Source organism: Onychostruthus taczanowskii, unplaced genomic scaffold (assembly GCF_017590055.1).
Source record: "Onychostruthus taczanowskii isolate IOZ18803 unplaced genomic scaffold, ASM1759005v1 scaffold73, whole genome shotgun sequence".
NCBI lineage: Eukaryota > Metazoa > Chordata > Aves > Passeriformes > Passeridae > Onychostruthus > Onychostruthus taczanowskii.
In genome coordinates, this window is record NW_024505118.1 from 220,308 (window position 1) to 246,995 (window position 26,688).

General features: G+C 41.3%; 1 protein-coding gene across 7 annotated transcripts in view; it reads left to right on the forward strand.

The window, feature by feature from the left end:
- CD47 (CD47 molecule) overlaps positions 1–25,939 on the forward strand; it is a 30,496-nt gene extending 4,557 nt beyond the window's left edge. The window contains exons 2-13 of one of the 7 annotated variants that reach the window (XR_005953968.1): positions 618–5,509; positions 8,471–8,821; positions 10,171–10,209; positions 12,390–12,479; positions 14,141–14,242; positions 14,609–14,701; positions 15,216–15,311; positions 16,751–16,843; positions 18,569–18,600; positions 20,429–20,918; positions 21,557–21,584; positions 23,555–25,939. Coding sequence is in view for 6 of the 7 variants with exons in the window: in XM_041422286.1 (XP_041278220.1) it covers positions 5,464–5,509; positions 8,471–8,821; positions 10,171–10,209; positions 12,390–12,479; positions 14,141–14,242; positions 14,609–14,701; positions 15,216–15,311; positions 16,751–16,843; positions 18,569–18,600; positions 20,429–20,608 (1,122 nt within the window). In the remaining variant the exon portion in view is untranslated. The other 6 variants (XM_041422290.1, XM_041422286.1, XM_041422289.1 and 3 more) reach the window with 6 other exon arrangements.
- Positions 25,940–26,688: the final 749 nt, after the last annotated feature.

The window sequence follows — 26,688 nt, forward strand, 5'->3', positions numbered from 1 at the left end:
GTGGCAGGGGTGTGGTAGGAATTGGAACTAGATGATCGTTATGGTCCCTTCCACCCAAACCATTCTGTGATTCTACGAGTTACACTGTTAAGGTCCCTTCCACCCAAACCATTCTGTGATTCTACGAGTTACACAGTCCTTGCCTGTGCTACTCTAAGCTTAGTGAAGAGGGCATGGACCTCTCCTGGGGATGGCATGTGAGCTGCCACAGGAAAGGTGGTTCCAGGAGATTGTGCTTTGGAGATATGCCTGGGAATCAAACCTTTTATGTTTTCTGGAAGAGGGTAGTTAATGACTTACTCCAGGAATAAGTGATCCATGTCCAGCAGTGGATCCCCATGCAAGTAGTCCTTATAGACACTATCTGAATATGCTTACATTTTTCTATGTTTGTGATGCAGTCACTCTTCAGGTCCTTATGGCTTAATTATCCTCTTGGGACCTCATTTACTGCCTCTGAGGGGGCTGATATGTCCCTGTCTAGGTATTCCTCAGATGAAAGCAGTGATGTTATTATTACCACAGCATCATCATGCTGCAAATGGACTGCTTGTGCTTGTTTACCTACCACAGATTTAATCCATGGGCATAACAGTCTTCTCTTTGTGTTTTCACAGCCTGGCTCTTCAAAGGAAGACCTTTTGTTTCCATCCAGGATGATAAATGGGTTTTAGCTTGATTTTCTCAGAGGGAAGCTTATGTGATTGTACTGTCTGTCATCTGTCTACACCGATAAGTTTTTAACCGCCAGAGTCAATTATAATTATTTCCAAAGGAAAAAAACTGCCAGAGGCAGACATCTCCATGATAATTATATTTCTGCGGATTTTGTGAAAGACAGCAGCAGACTGGGTTGGGGCTAAGGAGGAGGAGGAGGGAGAGGAGAAAGCACAAGACCACACTGAGAGTGTGCCATGTCAAGGAAGTCTGGGAGGCCTCAGCTGACCTTCAGCCCATCCTGGCTGAAGGCAGCCAGCCAGCCTGTCTGCAGCACTGGAGAGTCAGTGGGCATGGGTGTCTCTGCAGACACCTCACAAAACAAACTGTTCTTGTCCACGGGTGCGATTTCACAGGGGACATCACTGTGGCTGTGGCTGCTGCGGTGCAGAGCAGGAGCAGGCACAGCCTTTCTTTCTGCTGGCTGTGATGCAGGGATCTCGTTTTGTTGATGCAGGCAGTGGCACTGTGTTGCCCTGGGCCTGTACTTGCAGGCTGCAGAACCTGGGTGGTGGCTGGGCTGGGCTGGGCTGGGCTGGGCTGTAGGTGCCCCCAGGCAGGACAGACAGGCAAAGTGCAAGGCATGGTCAGCATATGCTCCATGCTGCGACTAATTGAACATAATGGGTGCACTGCTAACAAAGACTCGTAGTGTGGAGGACAGTGTGTTCTCTATGCTCAGAGACCTGCCAGCCACTAATGAAAGCTGCTAAGGCCAGCTTTGTAAATGCATTTAGGTGACTGAGCCAGGTATTTGAGGACAGGTAGAACCTAATTCTCTTTGACATCAAAAGGGACTCTGACTTGCACTGCATGGGAAGTCATGTCTTTAAACAGCTTCAAAGCTATGAACATTTCTCCTTAAATATTTTAGAAGAATTGACCCTCTCTCTGAGTGAATCTGGTGTGAAATGAGAGGTTTCTAGAACCCTTGAGAACCAAGTAACTCAGCTGAACCTTTCCCTGGAATGATACATACTGCTTCACCATTACAGGATGTTCTTGGAAGGAGCAAAATGCCTAAGATGAAAGCAGATCACCATCTTCAATGCCTACCATGACATGTAATTCCTCTTGGCTTGTCAATAACCTGATCCAGTTCTCCAGGTCTTATGTAAGTGGAGGGCAGCTGCAGGTAACCCCCAGGTTGTCTACCTGGCTGTCTCAGCTGCAGCCTCCAGTGGGAGTTCAGTGACCTGGAACACAAATCTGCTTTCAAAAGCCCTCATGGCAGGAGAGTTTCACAGGCTGGAGTTTCACCCCCCTTATCTTGCTCTTAGCTCAACCTTTCCCAGAGTGCTTTCTGTTGAGCAAGAGTGAACAAGATATCTTGTCTCCCACATCCCCCCACAAAGTCACTAATGTCACTAAGTTGCCTGATGAATCTCAGCAGCTACAGCAGCAGCTGAAGAAAGGAAATTGCAAAAAATGCATTCAAATACAGAACAAGAGTAGGAAGAGAGTAAGCGAAGAAGGGGAGGGTTGGGAGCATGAAAGAAGCACTGTTTCCTTAAAACAGTTTGTTTTTAAATGGAGGACAAATGATGGCATTTTAGCCCTACCAAACATCTGTGAAAGTTAACATTTCTTCACAGCACTGCTTTATTTTTGCCTAAGTCTTCAGCAAGTATTACTCAAAGTTAATTCAGGGTTTGGCCCTTGGGAATTTATTTAATGTGCTAGTGCTTAGAAGTCCATTAATATTTATAAATGTCACTTGAATTCCATTTTTACCTTCTTATCCAGGCAGGAGCACTTGTAAAAAAATTTTTTTTCCTGTGTTTTTGTTGGGTTTGGTTTTGTTTTGTTTTGTTTTTTTTTTTCAAAACCATAGTAAGCTAGGGGTTGAGCCTGTTCTAAAAATGTCATATTCTATACAGCTGTGATATACAGTTTTGCTGGCCTGCCTATGCCCCGAAGAAGGGCCTGAGAGTTAGATGTTAGGCCTGAAAAAATGGAGATGGTGTCTATTCTCAGCTCTGCCACTGGCTAATTATGCAACCTTAGTCAGTTCATTTAACCTCGGCACGCTTAGGTTTCCAGATCAGAAGCGAAAGGGATAAAAGGCTGCTCTGTGAATCTTTTGTGGAGCCTGAGGGAGAACAAGGTATTACCCATCACGTTGCTGCCTTGTGAGCTCTGGGTGTGGGTGGTTTCTGTGTTAGGGTAGAGTACCTGTGGTGAGTGAGTCCAGGAACACAGATGGAGGCCTGGCCACTGCATTTCTTGCCAAGGGAGACAGCCCTCACAGTCGGTTTGACAAATCACAGCTACTGACACCCTTTGCTTTAGGCACTCAGGCTTTTATGTCACTCTTCAGCAGTTTCCTGCCAGCCACCGCAGCCACTGCCTCCTGTACATTGGCTTTTGTATGTGACTCGTGCCTGTCACAGCTTGCTGACCCCAGAGAGTGATCAATGGTATTCCAAAGAGCTGTAAAACAGTATAAAATGGCAGATCCGTGCCTAGTAGTGGTAATAAAATAAGTTGTCTAATTTAAAGACCAGAAGTGTGCCTTGAAAGTCATAAATGAGAGACTCAGACAGTTTTTAAAATATATGACCTCTCACTTTTGGAGCACTTGGACTTTAACACAGCGTTGCAAAAGCAACTGTGCTTTTCACAGCTGCTGAGATGTGTCTCTGTGAGCTTCTACACCATGTGCTTCTGGGCAAAACAAGAGTGATGTTAGAAAGTGGTTAAAAGCATGCAGCTCTTGTATTACAGCAGGGGTTGCTTTGTGTTCCTGGTTCAGAACAGAAAGCAGAGCTGCCCAACCTTTGTTTCAGTGGGTATCTGAACTGCCTTGCTCTGCACAGTCCCGCTGCCCAAAACTATCAGCAAGCAGAGGCATTGCAGACATTTCGCAGCAGCAGAAGGCAGAGCATTACAAGACAAAGTATTTCAGGTGCACACCTAGCTGGATGGCACAGCAACCTCCAACACAATCAGGGAAACTGCATGCAAAGAGTTATCTTTGAGGGATTTGTGAGACTCAGCTCAGTAGTACAGGAGGCAGCAGCACCTGAGAGCGCAGCGCTCTCCCACGCGAGGCTCTGGCTCTCCGAAATTTCCCATGCGCGCTGTTTTGCTTCTAGGCCAGTGTGGGTGTGATATGTGTTACCTTAGCAACAGGGACAAGTGCGTGCTGCAGCTGTAGCCCTCTCTTTGCAGCAGGAGAGCATCCCTGGTTTTCTTACAGAAAACGCTGCGCAGCTCCCCGCAAAGGGGACACCAGTGCCTGTGGCTATCAGCGTGCTGGCACGCAGGGCACGGATACAGATATGAGCTACGGCTGACGCAGACATGTCTTCCCTGCTATCCCCTGCTCCAGCTTGTCTCTTCTGGCCTCCAGAGAACATCAACTGAGTCAGTCTGGCAGGAGCAGGATCAGCAGCTTTGTGTCAGCCCCCTCCATCATTTCTCGATTCAGATGGCTCCCACAGCTCAAGGCTTTTTACTAAACTTGAATGCCAGAGGATGTCTGAGTGCTTTATGAATATCTGGAGGAAACAAACGTGGCAGCCAAGGCATCGGTACCCATTAATCACTTAGGGAGTGATTAATTTGCTGGGGGAGAATTTAAGAGACTAGAGACTCAAGAAGCAGGGGATGTTTGTGGGGTAGACCCACCCAATATAAAGCCAATATAAATGCTGCAAAACCCCATAAATGGAGCAAATCTGCGCGAGCCATAAAACCTATGGAAATTGAGTTTCTCACAGAATTTTGATTCTGCCCTGGCTTTCATCCTCTGTTGAACTCTGGGACTTGTAACAACATTGTAAATATAAACATATCTAGAAACATACATAAAGCTGTGTTCCCCCAATATATTTAACAGTCCTTTTTTTTAATGCCTCACCAACACATATGTTTGAGAACAAAATATGCATAGATTCAAAATGTTAAGGTAACTCTACATTAAAAATTCTAAGAGGAGCTGCTCCTGGAAAAAAACCCCAAAAACACGTTGAAACATTTGCTGAAATAGTCAAATGTATCTATTACTGCAAACATAGGAAAAAGGAGCATTTATCCTCGCTTTTAAATTAAGTGCAACAACTGATCACTTACAAGTTCTTCAGTGTTTTTGAACACTTTGTGTTTCACCTGCACTTAGTGCATATAACTGCAGCCAGGAGCAAACGTACCCCTGGGAAAGCTGGTCTTCCACAGGCTTTTAGCGACCCGGAGGATGCCCTCAGCCCCGGGTTAGCTGACTAAGGGGAAGGCACGGGGGAAGCGAAAGCGCTCCCTCCGCCCGCTCCCGCCCCCGCCGGGCCGCGGCCCTGCCCACTCCAACGGGGTTTTTGCCCTTCAAAAAATAAAGATGTTTCGTAATCAACAAGGCGGTGGAGGAGTCGCCCCGTCAACGCTTCCCCTTTTATTGGATCCGGCATCTTCCCCCGGCAGCCATTTTACGCGGCCCCGAACGCCACGCTGTGCGTGCGGGGAGACGCGATCCACAACACCGCGGCCCCGGAGCTCAGGCGGGCGTGGGATATACGTCCCGCTAATCACTTTCAGAAGACACGAAACATCACCCAAAACAAGCCTTATCGCAGCTCAACTCCCGCGGGTTGCTGCGGACTACCGGCGTGGGGGGGAGCGGGGCGGGCCGTGAAGGCGGGCCGTGAAGGCGGGCCAGCCCCGCGCGCCCGCCCCCGCGCGCCGCCCGCCCGCCCGCTGCGGCGCCGCTCGAGCCGTCGCTGCGCCGGGCCGCGCCACCGCCGCCGCTCCGCCATGTGGCTGCTGGCCGCCTCCGTGCTGCTCGGCGCCCTGCGCGCAGGTGAGTGCCCGCCGCGCCCGCCCTCCTGCCTTTCTCTCCCCTTCCCTCTTCGTCCCGACTAATCTGGCTGCGGCCGTGGCGATCGCCCCCAGGCGCGTCCCGGCGCGAGTACCGCGGCGGTGTCTCCGGCGGGAACCCCGGGGTGCGAGGCGGGTGCGAAGGAAGGGCTGAGCCGCCCCCCGAGCCGCGGGAAGGGGAGGCTCGGGTGGCGGTGGCGGCGGACGGGGGCCGGTCCCGGGGCCGGCGGGGCGGAGCGGCCGCCGCCCGTCCTCCCGCCGCTCGGTGAGGGGACTCGCGGCGCTCCTGCCCGGAACTCCCGGCTGTTCCCGCTGGCTGTCGGCGCGTGTGGGACCGCGGGTGCGCAGCGGTGGATCGCCATCCTTTGGGAAGGAGCGGGGACGCACACGCACACAGCACACGCTGTTACCCAGCCCCCGCGCTCCCCACATTGTCCCCGGGGCCGGCGGTGGGCTGCTCCCCGCAGAAGTTGCGGGGGAGAGGAGAAGGAGCGTGCCCAGAGCTTTGCTCCTCTCCTCCCGGTGCTTTCCGTGTGCTTTCCTGGAACTGTCGCGCTGGTCCCTCGCTGCACCGGGTCTAGGGTTGGCGGCGTTTCTTGGTCTTTCATGATTTGTGTGCCATCGAAGTGCAGTTGACATTGCACAATCTTAAGTTCTTATTTCTCTGCCTTGAGAAGAAACTCGGTGGGGGGACAGAGCTAAAAAAATTTCACCGAGGTGCAGGTGCTGTAGTGTTGTTCTGTCAGTAAGCAACGCATCGAAACTTGCGTGTTCAGACCTCATGTCGAAATCCCAGTCTGGGTTCCGGTGTTAGCAGTAGCCTGGCTTAAATATAAGTGCTCCAGCGTGAGGAGGTGAGAAGGGCCGGCTGCCATCAGGTGCAGTGGCCGCACTTAGCCAGTTTTGCCAACTGTGTGTGGCAGTTCTGAATTTGCTCTGCATGTGCAGAACCTTTCTGTGGCAGCTTCGCAACTGCAAGTTCTTCAGAAGCCCCCACGCTGCGTAGTGTAAGGCTCTAAAATTGCCACCTTCATGTGACACCTCTAAGATGATAATCTATGAGAAAGTTGGAGGCGAAGAGCCCACCCAGTAATCCATTGCCTGCAGGATTTGGTAACTGGTGGGAGAGGGTTCTCTTGGCTTCCTCTTGGCACCAGAATTGTTGGGAAGTTGGTAGTGGAAGTACCATCTGCAGGAAGCCGTGGGGCTCCCTTTAGTGGGAGAGCAGCCACGCAACCTCCGCCAAATGTGCTGGCTCTGAAGAAGAAGAAAAATTCTAACAGTTGTTATCATGATTTAGTGTGAAACAGGTGTGAAATTAATTTCACAAAGAACCATTAAAGGTTTTAATTGTGTATGTTTGATTTTTATTAGGGCATAGGTTGAGGTTTGTGTATGGTTTCCCTTTGTTCTGCTTTTGTTGCTTTTATTAGTTAAAAAATGCAACACACTGAGTAAACCAGAGAATGCTTCTTCCTTCATTGTCAAGTGCTGTCATGCATAATATATACAGAGCCAGTTTATTTTAAGCTTTTGATATTCAGTAGTAATCCAGGAAATATTGTTAGACTATTAAAGTGATACTTAAAACAGGAGTGTTTTTTTTAAATGTGATCTGAGACTCTTGATTTGAGGGGAAAAAAAAACCCTAAAGAGCTACTGCAAATAGTGACAAAGCTTTCCCCCCCTCCCCTTCCTTTTTTTCTTTCTCCTCTTGCCCTAATGAAGTTTAGTCATTAAATACATATCATCATTCTGAGCTGGTTTTACACATGTGAGTATAAGTAGTTCTCCTGAAGTCCCTGGAGCTATTCCAGTTTGTAAGTCTCAGTGCTTACAATATTAGGGGATTTCATATCCTTTCCCATATTTGGTTTTATCAGGTGGATGTAGTAAAGCATTTTGAATTATTAATGGCTCTGGGACTTTGAGGTGCAATTACTAAGAAGACAGCTATTAAACTTTGTTATGACTTCAAACAAACAAATAGAGAAAATAAAAGATTCAAACATTCATAGCTTACAGCCAAGCTAGTTGAATTAACCTATTTTTTTCTGGTTCCTGATGTACTTTATATACTGCTGTTACAATTTTTGATATTCTTAAGAACCAGTGAATGAATCTTCATTTCTGATGAAATCTTGGCATAGGGGTGAAGTCTTTCTTGAAACAGTGGCCAGTCAGTGCTACTGTTTTAGAGCTGAGGTGCCGTGTGGGAGGGAGATGGGAAAACCCAGCAGTGGATGCCTTGTCCTTTGAGGTGTTTATTTTTCCTTACCTGCATTGAATGCGATTGTTAGAGACATTAGTCATGGTGATTTGTAGTACAGGTTGGTGATTTTTACAAGTTCTCCATTTTCCGTTCTGTTGTGTATGCAGTCAAATACTAAGTAGTAATCTTATTTAATACATGGTATTGTGTGTGCACATTCTCCACCGGAAAGGAAAAGAGAGAATTTGCAAGAAATTATCTAAACCTATGGGCATTTGGCTCCACCTTCAGAGATAAGAGGGAACAAGTGACAAAGCTTTCTTGACTAAGCTGCCCTGCCTGCCTTTTCTCAGAAGTGTAATAGTGGGACTTTCTTCCTCCTGTCCTTAATGAGCTGTAAAGGAAGCTTGGGTGGAGATGATGCCTGGACCTCAGTTTATAGATGCTTGTGTGATCAGCAGCAAAAAACTGACCAGTCAGTAGGACAGTCTGTGGTTAATGTTATCTGTATGCTTTGCAGAAGCCAGACAGTATTTCCCCTTGTGAAATAGAAACGTCCAAGTAAATGAATGGCAACCCAATCTGTTGATCCTTTAAAGCATGATTCTCTTTTTGTGGTTTCATGGGAGAGTTTGTTTTGTTTTCCCAATTTACTTGTTGTAATTATTTCTTCTTTGTTTTTGAGTATTAAGAAATAATTCTGAATGTGTCAATTTTCATTTTTCTTTATAGGTTCTGCCCAGTTGTCACTTTCTGGGACAAGTATTGTAGAAAAAAATGACTGTAATGAAACTGTAGTTTTACCTTGTTACGTGACTAATCTAAAGCAGAACAATGAAAATGCCATGTTTGTTACCTGGAAAAAGCAAGGAGTTACAATTTTTTCTTACCATGGAGGAAACAAGAAGTTTAATATTGATCCCTCATTTTCGTCTGCAAGATTTTTATCCCAACCGGATTTAATCACGGGTGTGGCCTCACTGGTGCTGGACAGTGCACAAGCAACTGTTGGAAATTACAGCTGTAAAGTAACAGAATCAAACAGAGAAGGAGAAATAAAAATGGAACTTAAAAACAGCTCAGGTGAGTTTCCTGCTGTTGTTTCAGAACCTATTGGGAGAGGAAAGCAAGCAAAATCTTAAGGGAAAGAGAAAAATAATGAACATGGCAATGTGTTCCTTTAAAGTGAAATACAAAACATGTAGCACTCAGGCCTTCTAACTTGTAAGCTAATATGGCTTATTTAGGTTTAAGGTAGAGGGGAGTGCTTCCATGGGAAAGATCTGAACACATTTTTTCATTCTGTAATAATGTCTGAGCATGATTTAGGTCCCATATAGGAAAATCTATGCTTTCCCACATCTTCTTGATTATGTAGATGCTGATATATTCAGCAGTCTCTTGTTATTGCGTGACATATTTCTGATCATCTGCATAATACTGTAATGTATACATCCATCACAGTGTCTGCAGAGATCTTTTCTTGGAAGAATTGCTTCTTGCAACCTTTAACTCTGCTGGAAAACTATAGGTAGAACTAATAGAAATTCTGTTTTAAGAGCTCTAAAACTCAGTCTGAAAGTAGGCAGTTTTCTAGCGAGGTTGAAAATGCTACTGCTAGTTGGCAGCTTGTTGTGGTTTTCTAGCATTAAATGTCATCTTCAAAAGATGGTGTTTAAAGTGATGTTAAAATGAATGAGATTCATTAAATGAATTTCTCATCCAGAGAGCTATTTTACTTTATCCTCTCGGTCCCTGCCCACGTTCTCCAGCGCCTCAGCTGTTGGATAATGGGTTCTGCTGTACCTGTGTTATCTCTCCAGTGCTATGCAGATGTGACAGTTTCACTGGAAATAGGTGTGCCCTGTTTATCCGTTTTGCGTAGGAGACTTGCCTCTGGAGAGCTGCACGGAAGCACTGAATTTGTTGCATATATGTAGCACACAGAGCCTTACCCATGGACTCCAGAATTTTTTTTGGTTTTGCTATTAGTTTTTGCATGTCACAATAAAATATTTGTGAAGCTCAAACAGATGTTTCTTGTGTCCTGCTGCGGGCATTTATGTAATTCTTAGTTGGGTCTAGTTGCTGAGTTAACCATATACCCTGCATAGTACATGTGATCCTGAAATTGAGAAACGCACAGCCACTGAAAGGGAAGATGCTAGAATATCATTCTTTTCTTAGAACACTGCAAAAACAGGGAAGAGCTATACACAGTTTGTTTCCTTCCTTCTCTTACAGCTTACTCAGACTTTTTTGACTGTTCATGCAATTCAGGGTTACTCTCCAGAGGAGGAAGCAAGGCTTGAGAATGGTGGAGAATCAAGTCCCATTTGCAAGTTTTATTTTCTGTGTTTATATAATTATGAAATCCGTATAAAGACAACAGAGCAGGAAACTGATATAATTTTTCTAATTTCATTTTCTAGTTGTCAGTTGCGGCGACGAAACACCAGAGGAAAAATGTGGTTAGTGAAAAACTCATAGTTTTGAGGTTGCAGTGGGTTTGAGAGTATATGCTAGAAAATGTAAAACTTAGGTTTGAGGGTGAAGAAGAACACAGTCACTTGCTCTCTTTCTCAGTTCTTCTGCATGACTTTCTGTTGCTTGCTCCTCAGTGTTCTAGAGAAACTCTTGAGACAATAAGCTAATCAAAGAAAGTTTAGTGAGTGAGTTTTGAAAAGGATTGGTGGATAATGGAAATCCTGTACCAGTCTTCACTGGGTCATTTCTGAGCAATGAATTCATGCTGTCACTACTAGCATGTTCCAATTGATTCTTTAACAAAGATAGTCGTTACAAGAATCACATACAAGAGCCAGCTATCCTCCATCTCTCTTAAAGAATTCCTGGTTTCACCTATGCAGTGGGTAAGAGTCTGAGCAAGATTTCTATGCAAGTGCCCTCATCTTTGTGAATAGACACACTCTCCTGATCAGGAGAGTGACTGTCAAGTTTTTCTGTTTCCTTATCTTTTTCCTCTCTCCATCTCTTTTCTTGCTGCTTTTTCTCTTATCTTCTTTCATTGTCCTTTTTTCTTCTTTTCTTCCTTGCCTTTTTCCTGTTTCCTTTCCCTTTACTCTTCACTTCTCTTTCCCCCAATCCGGAAGTCTCTCTTCTTAGCTTGGAACTGACTGCCCTATATTGGCTCTCAAAACACTGCTTTATGCCAGGAGTTCAGTTGATTACTATGAAGCACCAGAGTAAGGGAAGTATATTTCCAAGAAAATGCTTTCAGCAGTTCCTCTTCCTTGCATGTTGCATGTGTCTGCAGTATTGCAAGCTCTTCTGTACAGGAAGTTCTTTCAGACTCCAGGACCGGACCACACATGGCTCTGTGTGCATGCTGAAGCCCCAGCAGATACCAGGCTTCTTGGTTGCTTTCTCTTTACACTGGATAGTGTCAGCTGGAAATGCTGCAGAGGAAGTGAAGTGGCTCTCAGAGTCTGCTTGCAGTTACTTTCTTTAATTATTCTCAGTTGCATCAAACAACATCACTGGGATTTAGTTTATCTAGGGAGTGGCCACTGTGCACTACAAGTAACTGTTCAATATTAGTTGCTTTTTCAATATTGCGAATGAAGCAAAAAGCCTTGCTTTAAACAATTCAATGAATCAGCCTTGATTTGGTGAGTTAGAAGCAGTTTCTCCATTTGCTTGCCTTTAGCTTAATGTTTGCCTTGTATTTCTGTTGTATGCACTATATCTACTTCTGTGACCTCTTGTGGGAGGAGGGGAGGGAAAGAGGGAAGTTTGTGAGCTTGGAAGCTGCCCTCAGGGTATTTAATTGGCATTTAAAATTGTGAGGTATTGCTGCCTAATTACATGTTTCTGGGGCAACAGATACAACTTCTGTGTATGGAGAAAAACGCAACAAATGCATATTATTAATAGATTAGAAATTTCTTTGGAAGCAAATGTGCAGGCAGAGGAATGGTGGAAAGTGTAATGTAAGAAACTGAGACTTTGGATTCCACTGAGTGAGCCTAAATGAATGTATGAGCAGAGATGCAAGAATTAACTGCATTTTCTAGTTCAGTGGAGATATTTTCAGAATTTTATGTTGGAAGGTGGCTCACAGGGTCTTAAAGCATGACTGACTGAACAGCCTGCGGCATCCAAAATGCAGGGGAAAAAAATCTAGATGGATGATGTTGGGAGGACTTAAAATTGTTTCCCTCTCACTTAGGCTGGCTCCTGTATTCCTTACCACACATCTGGATTTCTTCCGGAGTTACTGCCATTGAAAGTAAAATGGAATGGCTGAGAAGGCAGCGGATTGGACCTTTCATATCTTCTCTGCTTAGCCTAAATATTGTTTTTCTGATTTACAGAGATTTTTGTAGTTCCACAAGTTCAGTAGCTTGTAGTGCCAAAAATTAGCACCAGCATGTTCTCTGCTCCAGTGGAAGTTAATAGTTCCAGTTTGGAAAATACTGGGATGGCTGGACGTACGGAAAAAGTAGGTTGTCACACAGAAAAATAAAAAGGTAGAGGACATAGGTTTCTTAACCTGTTATAATTCTTAATGCTGAATTACATATAATATTGGGCAATCTGTGGCACAGTCTAAGAGGACTGATAAATACAAAGCAAACAGCCTCCATTTTTATTCTCTTCCTACTGTTTTTCTTTGTTTATTCTCTAGGATCATGGTTCCTTCTAGTGGAAAGGGCTGTCATCATATCATTGGTGTGCTTACTTGTTATTTTATGTGCAGCTCAGTTAAGTGTTATTGGTAAGTATTTACTCTTTAATTCTTTGCAGTTGCTGATTTGTCCTGAAATCACTTCTATGTATAAAGGTATCCGTGTAAAATGAAAGGTGGTACTCAGATCTAAAAGATGTATGGAAATTTTTCCAGATAATACACAGAGGCGTGGTATGTGTGAAGTTTTTCTTCACAGTTGGTTCACCATGACATTATTGAATAATTCAAAAGTGTTTCATTATATGTCCATAAAATCAATATGATAGGATGGTGTGCTCTCTTCTTAATGTAAATCTTTTCATTAGTCTTTTAGCACTGGCTTAGTTATAATTTGACTCTGACATCTGTGCATTCGTTCAATTTTTTTAGAGGCGATGCATCAATTCAGCACTGACAGACATCCTTAGATGTTCTTTATACATTGTTGTCCAACATCTGTGCAATGCAGAGTGTACTTTATGTCCTGGTCTTTTAGATGGTGCAGTTTGTTACCTCAGTCTTTGAGATTTTTCAGCCTTTTTCAATTTGTAGACTTCTGAAAAATAAACGTAAAAAAAGAGAAACATTTTAGCTAAGAGTCAATTCTATAAGAAATGGAAAGTAATTGCACTCAGAGTGATTTGTAATAATCACATACATACTCAGCCATCTATGTATAACTTCCTTTATTACTTTTTTATGAATCTCTGGAAGTTACGTGACTCTTCAAAGGTCCATCCATGGTCCAAGGTTGAAAACTAATACATACTTCTAAAATTATTTTATCTCTGTATTGTTATATTCCTGATTTTCATATTTTATAATGGTATAGGAACCTCTGATCTGTTCAGGACTTGTCATTGCCCTGCATTCATAGCAGAACTTCCAGAGATTTTAGGAAAATGATTTCATGGAGAGGCACTGTCATTTTATAACAGTAGTTTTAGTGTGCTTTGATGTTTTTGCATCTGGGCAATTTATTGAAAGGTCTTGGCCTCTCTGGGGAAATGAGGTGTCCTATCCCTAACTTAATAAATATGGGTGTACTTATTGTTTGTTGGGATTTTTTTGTGTTGGTACATTTTTTTCCTTTAAATTTTACTCTTTTAGATAATCTGGGAATCCACCAATGATACTTTATGGCTTTAAATAGGTTGTTAAATTGGGCATGATTTTTCTGTGTACTATTCCGAAATGTTTGGTTTTTTGGTTTTGTGTGTTGGGAGGTGTTGTATTGTTTATTTGAGGTGGGTTTTTGGGACTTGAGTTTACAGAATTCGCTTTTAGGACTTAAGTTCCTTTGAGGACAGAGGTGATGTGATGTGTCTGAGCTCACAGAGTGTCATAAGGAAGAGAATGAAACCTGGGATTTCTAAATCCCTGTCTTGACACTTACCTGAGTAAGAAATTTACTGTAACATTTGAATTAACCTGTACCATGTCCCAGAGTTACTCTGATAACATATCAGCTGAATTGCATGAAAGGAGAAAGTAAGAATTTGACTGAAACCCTGATGCCAGGTGTCATTTTTCTGAGGAAGCCATATTAACCATATCAATCAGTAGAAACAAATTAAATCTTGGGAGTGGATATAGTTTTAAATTTTAGGAGTTTGAGTGAGTTTATTTAGGAACAGTCCGAGTCATAAATCTGTGCATTTCAGTGAGAGAATCTGTGTGTCTGATTGTTTCCTCTCTGTCTCTTTAAGGATTAAAATATGAAATTGAATCTCAGAGGAAAGTGTGCATTATTGTAGCACTTGTCATCTTTGCAGTTGTAGCTGGTGTAGGTGCTGCTCTTTTTATGCAAGGTAAGTGATTAAAATTGCTCTCAGTTTAAGGGAATAAGAGCGGAAAAGAATATCTTCAATTCTGTAGTATGAAAGTTAGTACCACCTGTTAATTGCAATCTACTAATTTTTAAATAAAGAGAATATACAGACTACAGCAGAATCAGCATTGGAGTTGTCAGGCCCTCAAGTGATCATAGGAAGATACTGACTCAAAATTTATCTATATTTTCTATCCTACTGCCTTGGGTGAATATTAGGGACTAGAGAGTGAATTCTGGTTCCTTCAGTGGGAAATTTGGTGATGCAATGATTTATGTTTGTTGCTTTATGTGTTAATCCAGTTAACAGTTTTGGTTTTACTGATTCCCACATAAATGTTTGCAGATGGATATACTGTACAGAATCAGGCTGGTCTTGGCCTAATTGTAATCCCTGCTGTGATTTTGGTACCGCTTCAGTACATCATGTTTGGAATTGGTGAGTATTTCTTTACTCACTAACACATGGATTGAAGCAAACTGAGCTACTCCCATAATATACAAAATAATCTAGTTTTTATAAACAGGTGATACAATAGCATCCTGCGTTCATCACATTTATAGTATCTTGAGACAAAATGTTTAGTGTTTGTTGGGCTGAGTTGCTTCACAGAAGTAGGAGTTACCTGTTTAAAGAGTGAGATTTAGGGTAGCACATCTGAATGATTTCTGCTCACCCTTCCTGGGTTTTGGGAGTGGGTTGAATAATTAGCTCTGAGAATGTGGATTCCATTTTTTTCTAATTGTGGTTTGTTTACAATGTTATTTTTATATATATAATTGTATGTTTGTGTGTACATACAGGAGCCTCGACTTGCAGTGATTTGTAGGTTTGTTACCACGCTGGTTGGCTGAGCTTAGAATTTAGGAGAATCTGATGTCTAGCTTTATGCAATTATCTGTATTTACATCTCTGTAGTTAATTTTTTAAATTTTGTTTCTTTTTTCCCCAGTTTTTGACAGTCTACTGCAGGCAACGTTGGCTCTGATAGGTTTGAAACTTCTTGGATTTATAATTGGTCTGGTTGGTTTTGCACTGTGTGTTCCAGGTAAGCAGTTAAGTCTTCTGTGAAAGTGTGCCTTTTGTCTACACCTGATGTTTGTTTAGTTCTAACACTAAAACTGTGAAAATGGCTTCACTGCATGGAATGTTAGCTAGTACTTCTGTAAATGCAGTTTAGGACTACTGTGCTAATACTTTTATCTGGTGAAAGAAGAATAGCCTAAAGGAAGTATTACATACATCAGTTCAATGACTGCATTCTGTGAGCATCTGCTTTAAAAAAAAAAAAAAGTTAATTGTTTTAATTTTGCATGTTAGTGTTGATTTTGAGTGACTATTATTGTTATTCTTACTGAGGCCTAGGATATTTAGAAATTAAATAATAATACTTTTTGCATGTTAAGTGATTAAATCAGAAATTCCTTGCTAAACTGAGTCCATTAATATTTCAATGAATACCATTAAAACACATTAAGATAAATGTAGAAACAGTAAACTTGGATTTGTTCGTGGGCTGTTGTAAGTGTGGTTGTGGCTGACACTGTTTCATCACTGAAAAACTGTCACTGTGGTGAAGGAACAGCAGCTAACCAGCACACACAGTGATGTCCCTTGTCCCTGCCCCTGGCCTCCCTTTGTCCCATCCGTGCCTTCCCCTGTGCCACCAGAGAAGCCCCCAGCGGAGAAAAGGGTCAATTTAGAACTAGTTGTCCTTGGCAATATATTTAGTAGGAGAATGCATATTTGTGTTCCTTGTAGGCACTTTATGTTCCTGATTTATTGTTTTGTACAGATACTCTTCATTTTAGTCATTGATTTGTTTGGGGATTTAAGACCTATTTATCCTTGAAGTGGTTTCTAAAGATTTGTCTAATCTGGGTGAAATGACAGCCATTTCAGTGGAGTTGTGATTTGGATTTTATGCTTATTGTTTAGTATTTACAGAAGTATTTGTAAGTTCTGTAAGTTATAATAGTAAAATAAACTGATGAGAGATTTCTGGTAAAGCATTAATACAAGGGTTTTTTGGAGGATGTTTTGTAATGCTTGTAAATGCAAAGTGTACCTAGGTTTTTTCAGGGTGTTCTTCTCCAATATACATTGTAGTGTTTCCTGTATCTCTGGGGGTTCAGCTCAGTGACCCTGAACTGTCAGAAGAAACAGCTCGTCCTGGGTTAAGCTGACAGATAATTGTAATATCAACAGTATTGTATTCTGTCATGTAATGCAATTACAGGCCAAAGCAGTTGGGATTGAAGATGTATCAGCTAAGCAGGACAAATCAGTAAATGCCTCTGTATCATTAAAGAATGTATACAAAAAAAGAAATATGCAGGAGTAGTTCTGGGATAGCTTTGAAAGTGAAATTAAACATGCCTGCCTTTATCAGGTATATTTATTTAACTAATCAGTTATATCTGAAAATAGGATTTTGTGCTTTTTTTTGTGTCAGCTGACACAGTTCTTTTATTGTGTTTTTCCTAGCCTGTCCTCCATTACATGGGTCTGTTCTGATTGCTGGCTTAGCTATTATGGCTATTGCAAGTTTGCTTAGTCTGGCTTACGTGTTTATTATGGGTAAGTAGCACCTAATATTCTGCATTATTTTCCTTTCAAGTAGACATAATTTATCTGAGCACAAGGTGTGATTTCACAGTTACATAGTTTTAAAAATTACTGAAAAGTTGTCTGGTATGTGTTGGCTTTGTTTCATAGAGTGTGTGGGGAATCTTGAGTTAAGAAACCCACAGTTTATCATCATAAACTGTTTCGAGATGAACACAGCCAGGTTTGTTAAGTAAGAGTGTTTCAGTTGTAGGAGGGATGTTGCTGTTTAAGTTCTCAATTTATACAGTTGGCCAGCTGGATCTTAGAATGAAGAGAGCAAAAGGGTGTAAAGAATTCTGTAGAGTGGGTTGTGGGATGGTGGTGACAAAAGCTTATCAAAACATGGATTTAAAGAAGCAAAAATCTGCCTACTGATTTGCACTAGTTAGAAGTAGGTTAAAAGAAGAGCAATTTGAATGCACACCTTTCATTTTTGTGAACCCTAGTTTTCCTCCTGCTTTATTTTAGAACCCAGGATAAAAGAATAGCAAGGCATTGTTTCAGAAACTTATCTGTTCATCAGATCTCAAAAAGATGAGAGATTTAAAGATGTGCTAAATAAGTAAAACCCAGCAATGCTGGGTGATTGGAATGCTGGCACACCTCAGCATAACATCGCATGGACTCTACAGCTGGGGTTGGAGTGGCTTTGGTTTCAAGGTGTGCACAGGCTCTTCAAAAACCTCATTGCTGTCCACCTTCTGTGGACACAGAACTGTGCAACTGAGGATATGTCGCTTCCAGACTCAAGCTGCTGAAGTGTTTACAGTGAGTGCAGTCACAAGTCTGCACTGAGCCATGCAGTCTCCTGGGTTAATGTGTGACACCATGTGTGGGCATGGCCAGAAAAAGACCCTGAGACAGGGAGAATTTCCAGTAGAGAAGAAATTAAGGCAGAATGCCTAATATTTGATATCCAAGACAAATGAAGATGAGTCAAAAATATGGCAGACGTGAATCAAGCCTTTTAATAACAACAATAAATTTATATTTTATTGACTTTGGTTTACTTCTGTATGCTTGTATAGTATTCAATGCTGCGTGCTCATGGTCTGCATAAATGTTGCATTTCTGGTTTGGTTGTGCTGGCTGAAGAAGTCAAAAATGACTGTTGGGGTAGACTCTAGGATGCCAAAATAAGCACAATGATTAGTGAGTAACCTAATTCACCTTTAGAGCTGAGTGCATGAGTGGGGCAATTCACATGCTTTAAGTGATAAGATTATTTGGTTCCTAAACAGAAGAGTGATTAGAGGCTCTAAGATTTCCAGATCATAGAATTAAGTACCTTTGGACAGGAGAAGCTGTAACTCTGTGTGTTACAACTCTGTTGCAAGCCTTATCAGTAGACAATACCTTTTCCAAGGCAACAAGAGACAAGATGAGAGGAAATGGCATCAAGTTGTGCTGGGGAAGGTTTAGATTGGATCTTAGGAAAATTTTTTTTCTCTGAAATGGTGGTCAAGGATTGAAACAGGCTGCCTAGGACATGATGAAATCACGATCACTGGAAGTGATGTTTAACCTCTTTGGGACGTGGGTTAGTGGTGCTGCTTGGGTTGGGCTTGCTGGTTGCTTGGGCTTGATGTTCTGGGAGGTCTTCTCCAACCTTAACAATTCTGTGTTTCTATGTTTTTATTTGGTTGATTGTAACAGTTATTCATCTGCTTGGTCACTTTTTTGTAATTATTTTAGGTTCCAGAATGAAAGATCATCCTCGTCCGGGGGTAAGCTTAAAATTAATAAATTTGGGGTGACTAGATGGCTCAGGGGATTGTAGTGAGATACTGAACCTTTCTTCACTAGTTCGAATTCAGACCAGGTTGGTAGCAAGCAACAGTTCTGGCTGTGTAACAGATGTCTAATGTTGAGTGAGTTGGTGGTCTCCATTGTCCCTATTGAGTGTGTCTGTAGTAGTGTAATTGCCACCCTGGCACGGGCTACTCTGACTGTTGTGCCCAAATGGAGTTTCCATTGCTGTCACTGAAAGGTGGCGGGAGTTCGGCATTCTTTTACAATGCACTCTTCCACCTGAATATTTAAAAGCCATTTTTCTCACCTTATTTAAAAGCTTTTTCATTAAAGTGAGTGTAAAACATCCGGGTGGCCTGTAAGAAAGACTTAAAAGGTTTTTTCCTTTGGTCTTGTACACCAAAACGCTTTGGAATTCTGTTCAGTTCCTGGCTATACAGATGGCATACCTTGAACTTTTTTCTCATTTTCCTATAATGCCCCATAATTTGATGAGACCTTCTGGAAAGAAAGTGCCTGTCTTTAGGTAACACAGAACAAATTGAAAAATACCTTGTTTTTTTTAAGAAGGCTTTCAGTTGGTAGTTTTGAATTGTAGAATAATAATGTCCAAAATAATTTTCACAGACTTACACAGTGCTTTTGAGTGAATGTGAACTGCCTGATTTCTGGTGTTTTCCAGAAGCAAGGAAAGAGGGACAGCTGTAGAATACCAGTAAAACTTCCTTGCAGCAGGGGAATCTGGCAAATACTAACTCATCCCACCTCCTGGATGCCAGCCATCATTTTAGACACATTTTCAGGTCTCTAGTCTAGAGCCTGAGACCCAGCTGTTGAAGGAAGATGGTTTCTAACAGTGAGAGCTGACTGAAATTAGGACAAGAGATTGCTAGGTTGTTTTTTTTATTTCCTTTGCTTTTGTTCATCCATTTTCATTGTAAGGAATAGTATTTCAGAGGATTAGCCTTTCTTTATGGAAGGGATATAAATGCACAGAGTTTAAAAAAATGGAAGGAAAACAGGTTAAGAGATGTTACAAAAATGAGCTGAGAAGTGAATTGAAGGTGTGCTTCATTCAAAATGAAATCTTGCCTTTATCTAATATCCTTGTGCTTACTTGTAGATTGGAAGTAAACAGGTCAAGAGAGAGTGGGTTTTTTTCCTTCACTTAGTTTTGGTTGTAAATAAACTTTAAACGAGAAACCTGCATGCAAAATAGCATCCTTTGATGGGAACTCTGTTCTCTTTATGAGCTGCTCTCCTTACAAGGTGGTCTTCCATGGCAGCAAGGAATTGAGAAATAAATAGCCACAGCAACACAGGAATGAACATCATGTTACTCTCTGAATTGGGGACAGGAATGAAATCAAAAGAAGTTTTTAAAACTTAGAGGTTATTGGAAACCTCAGCTAGTACAAATACGTTCTTTGCAGCTGCAGATAGGTGAGGGCTAGATACAGAGGAATTCAAGTGATATAATTGGTTTTTGTGAGCTTAGGGCTGCTGGGGAAAGACCTGGTGGAAACTGGAGTGTGTTAACATGCTGCTTGTTTCCATCAAGGGCTCTTCAGCCTATATTGCTGTGCTTTGAGGCAGTAAACAGGTGTGAGGTAATTTTAAGAGTACACTTTGATTCTGTGTCATCTAATGATTATGGAAAACTTAATATTGTTGAAGGGCATAATTTTGACACTGGGGCACGATTAAAAAATTATTATTGAGATTTTCCTGAGTCGAAGGGCGAAAAGTTGTGGTTTTGAAATCTGCCATCTTAACCAAGTACTGATTTTTTTTTTTTTTTAGCATTTCTGTAGGTTGCATGTGTTGTTTCTGATGATTGTCTACCAGACTAAATGCACAACTGTCATGTATTTCTTTCTGAGGAGATTCCACTTGATTTGCTTGGCTACTAATTTTCTTTTCTTTTTTAGTCCTGCTGCTTTGTTACTAACCATTGATCAAATGACAGAAATTGTCAGTTAGGTTTTAGAGCTTAAAAGTAGTATCTGCATGGCTTCCGCTGCCACCTAGGGGTATTTCATCTGGGTAAACGTCACAGTAAGGGAAAACTACTTGGAAAATGCAGCTATTGACTGATACAATTTTTTTTTCAGACCTTTAGTCATTAATTTGATTAACATTAAGCTTTCTTCATTTTTGTAGAATCACTACTTACTGTATATGTCAATTAGAGTAATTTAACTGTGGCCAGCCAGAAGTAAACATGAAGGCTTTTTATACATATATATATTTTTAAATGTTTTGCAGAAAGCTGTAGAAGAACCACTAAATGGTAGGTGATATTCAAGGTTTATCTTCTCATTAAGGGATTAATTATGGATAAAGATGGTTCTGGTTCCCACTACCACAACACTAAGATAGCAGATCAGTGTGGCAACTTATGTGGCTCTGTGAGTCAGTAAGAGTTTGATTTCTCAATAAAATGTTGCCTGCAGCTCCAGACTCCCTGTTTCATGTCACTGTGCTTGCTAGCCAGAGGCACTGTTTGACTGTTTTAGGACAAATCTAGTATCTCACGATACTATGTCCATGCTCTTTGCTTTGCAAAATGTCCAGCTTTTAAGGGAAGAAGAGGGACTTGTATTGAAAACTGATGTTAATTCTTAAAGATTTATTTGGGTGAAATACTTAATGATCACAGCAAAATCTATCCTTACCACTCTATTTGCATATTTCCTTGGGTTGGGGAAACTCTCATGGTGTTGAGAGACTGATAGCACTTAAGGTGAGGGAAATTTACAGTGAAAAAGGGATGACTTTAAATTTTTTTTTTTTGCTGTTATGTTCACTGATTGGCATGCTGAGTAGTAGCAAGTTCTAACCTGAATTTTGGAACTAACCTGAATATTAACCTGTGAAGCATTTCTTTCTGTTTCACTCATTACTAATCCATCTTCTTGACTTTTAAAGATGCAAAAGGAGTGATGTTAGAATGATGGTAAGTCTAACAGATGCTTGTTTTAATGGCTGAGCATTTGAGGGTTTTGATGTTTGGAGTAGCCCAGTACTAATTCAATGAAACTTGGAAGACAGGTTTCAGGGCAGGTGCTGTTCTTATTCAAATTGTATTTAATTGAAGGAATACATGTATCCTATATCAAACATAGGGGAAGAATGTGTATTCCTAAACAGTGAGGAGGATGAGTCAGTGAGAGGACTGTGCAATAGTGTGTTTCTGGTCAAATGTGGAAAGCCAAATAGCTTTATGTTTCCTTCTTGCTCATGTAGTATTTAAGATGCATGGAATGTTTCCTTGGTGGTGGGTTATTCTATTTGGGTGTGGGGGTTTTTGGTTGTTGCTTTTGGGGAGGGGTTTTTTGTTTGTTTGTTTTGTTTTATTGTTGTTGATATAACTAAGCTTTCTCTCTGCATTTAATTGATCTCCAATGGAAATTCACAGGAAAGTGGTTTATAATTAACTTTCACTCCCTCTCCCTTTCTTTAGGTGTTACTTGAATTCTCTGGGTTTTGTTAGATTGTATCCCAATCAGATTTCACTCAATTTATTATTTTTCAGATTGCTCTCATTGAAGAGCTTAAATGTTAAGCTAGATGATAAGGTTTGAAACTGAAAACAGTGCTATTGAGTCTTTTCTGTTCAGTAGCTGTACTTTTCATGGGAATAGGATAAAGCACTTGTTGATGCTGTTGTTACTTAGGTTTCTACCTGAATACTGAGTAAGTTTGTCATGAGGTATCACTAGACCCTTATCCTAGTATTCCTGCATTCAATTACAACATTTTGCTACTTGGGAGGAATCACTCCAGATCTGTTAGCTCACTTGAAATACTTCTATATCATGCCATTTCTAGGAGGCATGAATTGACAGCGAGCAAATAAATGAGTTACCAGTTAGCTCTAATTGGAAAAAGGTGTATAAGTTTTAAAAACAGGTTTCCTTACAAATACCATGTGCTGTTTGATTTGTGTTGCTTATGACTACTACATTTGGTTCATCCAAATATCCCATATAATTATTTTCTAAACCAATAAGAATACAAGCACTTCTACAGTACACAGGACAAGTGCACTGGTGTCTCATAAACACATTGGTAAATGTATACCAGCTAGTGTAATCTGAACTGGCTGGAGTGGATGGCAGGGCCTGCCCCAGGACTGGCCACTGCTTATTCTTGTCACAGTTGAGACCAGGAAACAAGTAGATATTTGCCAGTCCATTGCATCAGAGCAGACCAGAAGGGAGATCAGGATGGGTTCTCTGCAGTTACCTTAACCTGCTGAAGAACAAGGCAAAATTTTGCTTGGAGATCAATTTTAAATAAGTTGCTTGTTTTTCCTTGTGTTTCATTTAGGTTATGTAAACCTACCCTCTAGTGCTGAGGTGAAGCTTCCAAAAGCACAGAAATTGTCGACTACCTATTTAATTTTAGGGTAGAGGTAGAAGACTGTCTGTTTTTTCTGCTCTGAAAGATGGCTGCTAACCAGTGACAGAAGGTTTTACAGATGGAAAGCAAATGCTCTGACTCACACACTGGAGGCAGTAACCTGTTGACTTCACCTGCTTCTGTGTTAACCTTCCCTGGAAAATTCACACACTGAAGCAGGGATGAATCAGATGCTGAAGCTGACCAGCTTACAAAATAGCATGTGAAAGTAAATTAGCATTAGAATATCTGGACAGGGTGAGTTAGACAGCTGAGCCTATGAGCCACATCAGCTTACTCAAATTCACAGGTGAAAGCTCCAAGACAGTGTCCACCTTTCTTTTGTGGAGAGCTGAAACATCCCTTGCTGTTAGTAACATCTTTTTCCACTATTTGAATGCTAAATGTGCTTTCAGTTTTGAAATGAAAAAAACATCTCTAAGTTGTGACTTGCATAAGCAGCACAAAACATTGCTGTTCTTCCCAAACAACATTTCTTTTTCTTTCTTTTTAAATTCCCAGAACTGCAGAGTTATGTGATGCGTATATAAAAAGTACACCGTTGTTGATACGCCGTGGCCTTGAAGATGCACTACTCATCGAGAAGAAATTCAGGACTCTAGTTGTTCTGCATGTGTGGCAAAAGTGCTTTTGATATAAATGACATTATTTTATAGTCACAGCAGCTGTAGCAAGGAACATGTGTGCTTGCCCACATGTGATCTTTATTTTGTTTTGTTATGGTGTATATGGGATGGTTGAGGGTGAGAATATAAAAAGCATTATTTGCCCAGTACAGAGTCTCCCTGCAGTAATCCTTAGTGGTATTATTTTTAAAAACTATCATTAGTCACTGCTTTGATAATGGGCCTGCTGAGCCCGGAGATTGCAATACCATTTAGACTATTGTTTTCTTTATTTGTGTGCATGGACAAAGTATGGTTTATGTGTATGATACAAGCAGGAAGTAGAGATTGTACAAATACATCTTTTCTGACATTCAGCAAATTTTTATTAAAGAAATACAAAGTTACACACAAAGTTGCATAAGTACAAAGTTTACTCCCAGCTCTCCTGAAATTATTAACTAAGTTCTAATTCCACAAGATGTTGGTATGCCTCTCTGTGGACAGTAGTCATGTGTGCTCTGGTGGCTGATATTTTTGTCCAGTGAGAGGGCTCTCCGTGCCTCCTCTGTATCCTTTGATGAGAAACTGCTCAGCTGTTGGAGCCTAATTCAGCACTGGAATTACAGAGCACAGGAGCTGGTAATCTTAATGCTGAATGTGGTTCTTGTATGTGTTCATGTTGTGCAGTGTGTGGAATTGGAAGCAATTTCAGGCTTTCTTAACTCAGTGAATTTGTGAAAGTTGTGGATCCTTCATAAAAATAGGAGTTTCCTATTTAGTATATTTTTGACAGTTTAAAACCTTGTTTTCTTGAATGGAAAAGAGCGATATAATTTCTGGCCCAGGTTTGTGTTGCTACCATTACATCATAAATACATAAAATAAAAAGTAGGAGGAGCTGATGAGGAGTGAGGAAGCTCAGTTTCTGTATATATCTAATGATGATGTGGTTAAAAATCAGTTTACTAGGACTTGCACATTCCATGAGATTCTATGTTTTACAGCTATGTTCTACAGCTATTTTGAGAGTTGTTCCAATATAGTTAGCTGCTCTTGGACTTTGTGTATGCTTTGTAGAAATCTTGACACTGTTTCCTGTTTGTACTAAGGTACTGTATTTCAAAGGCACACACGGTTTTCTCCTTCTAACAATTTAAAAGTTGGGCAGCTTTGGAAAGCTGTTACCAAAGTCACATAATAAAATCCATGTTTTTAAAGTTCCCGAGTAATTTGGCAGTTCTCAGAATTGAATGTTCCAAATCAAAGTTCATATCCATGTTGTGGGTGCATGTCACAGGGATTTGAGTCTCTGCACGTTGAACTCCCGAGTCACATTAAGAATTCAACAAAGCAAAACTGAGGTGTCTGATTCTACAGTAGGTGCTGTCAGAATCGTCCCTCTTGCCAAGGCTGCAGGACTGAGCCATTTTAGGCAAGCTATGGGCCAGCTCTCACTGGGATCAGTGGAACTGGGCACAGGGAAGAGGGTCACACATGCGATAAAATATGGGAGAATCATATATGGCTCACATTTACTGTCCTCCCTTGCCAGTGGGATTATTCGTGTAAGGTTTGAGCTCTTACAGATGAATATTTTGGTGCAGGTTTTTCCATAATCTCAGTGATACCTAACTAAAGATGGGAGATGGTTCTCCATTACAATTCACTATAAAAATTTTTCTAATTTAGTATTGTGCAGTGTTCCCTGTTTATAACTAGTGATTCCCTCTGGCAAGTTGCAAGTCTTAGCAGCAGAGGAATAAAAAACCAAATCAACTGGAATTCTTTAGAGGTATTCTGCCTTATAAAAACAATTATTTATAATAGCTTTATGTTAATTTCTGTAAAGCAAACTGCAGTAGAACCCCGCTGTGTCACTGTGGGATCAGGCTGAGCTGTTCCTAGGAATTGTCAAAACCTGAGGAGCTCAGTGGCTGGCTATGGGCTGCAGAATTGTGGTCCCAGAAATGGGAGAAACCCACCATCCTGTTGCATTAAGGGCTGGATTTCTTGTAGGTGGGAATTGAAAAGTGAGTGTTCAAAAAGTCATTGGTACACCCAGCCAGCCCTTTCCCACCAGTAATTTAAACCAAAGTTGTTCATAACTTATGTTTTCATTTGTGTGTGTACATATGTGTGTATATATAAATATATAGACATTTTAAATATCTATAGATCTATAGTCTTTACCCAAGAAACTGTTTTTATTTATGAAACATGAAACGATTTTGTAAATATTGTGCTAATATACTTAAAAATAAAGTCATTTTAAGTTGTTTTTGCAGGAGGTTTTCTTGTTGCTAGCACACTGAACTTCTGTAGCTGCTTCCATCAATTCATAGTCATAGCTGCTCTTCTCCCTGTCTTTATGTATTATTTACTGGATCTACAGGAATGTTCTCAGGGTTACATAGGCTGCTGCAGATGGTTTTGGGTGTTTCTCATTAGAAAGGCCATCCCGATGGTGAAGTGAGTGTGTGGGCTGCCTTGTAATAACTTCAGTTGTGCTCTCCACCATCACCCATCAAGTGTTGTCGCCCGAGTGTGCTGTGGGAGGAAATGAGGGTAACAAGCAGCTGCTGCTGCCACTGTAACTTCAGCAGCGCAGCACCTCCATCCAGTCCGTCTCTGCAGCCCTGCAGCGGTGTTTCTATGAGAAGAGGATCCCTTGTGTTACTGCTGAAGCACTGCTGGATGAGTTCTGGATTTCCTGAAGTTGTCTTTCCTGTTCATTTGACTGTGGAGAGAGGAGCTGCAAGTCATTCCTGGTAGGCTTTCCACTCACACATCCTCTTCACTGCAGCTGAGCTGATGGGAACAGTGGAAATTATTGGCAATTCCCTTGTTCGTTCAAGGTGACTTTTAACTGTCTCCACAGAAATGTTCTGTGACTTCTCTAGACACACTTTCCTCTCTAAAGGAGCTCGTTCAAGGTGACTTTTAACTGTGGCTGTTGAACTTCACTGTCTCTACAGAAATGTTCTGTGACTTCTCTAGACACACTTTCCTCTCTAAAGGAGCCATGAG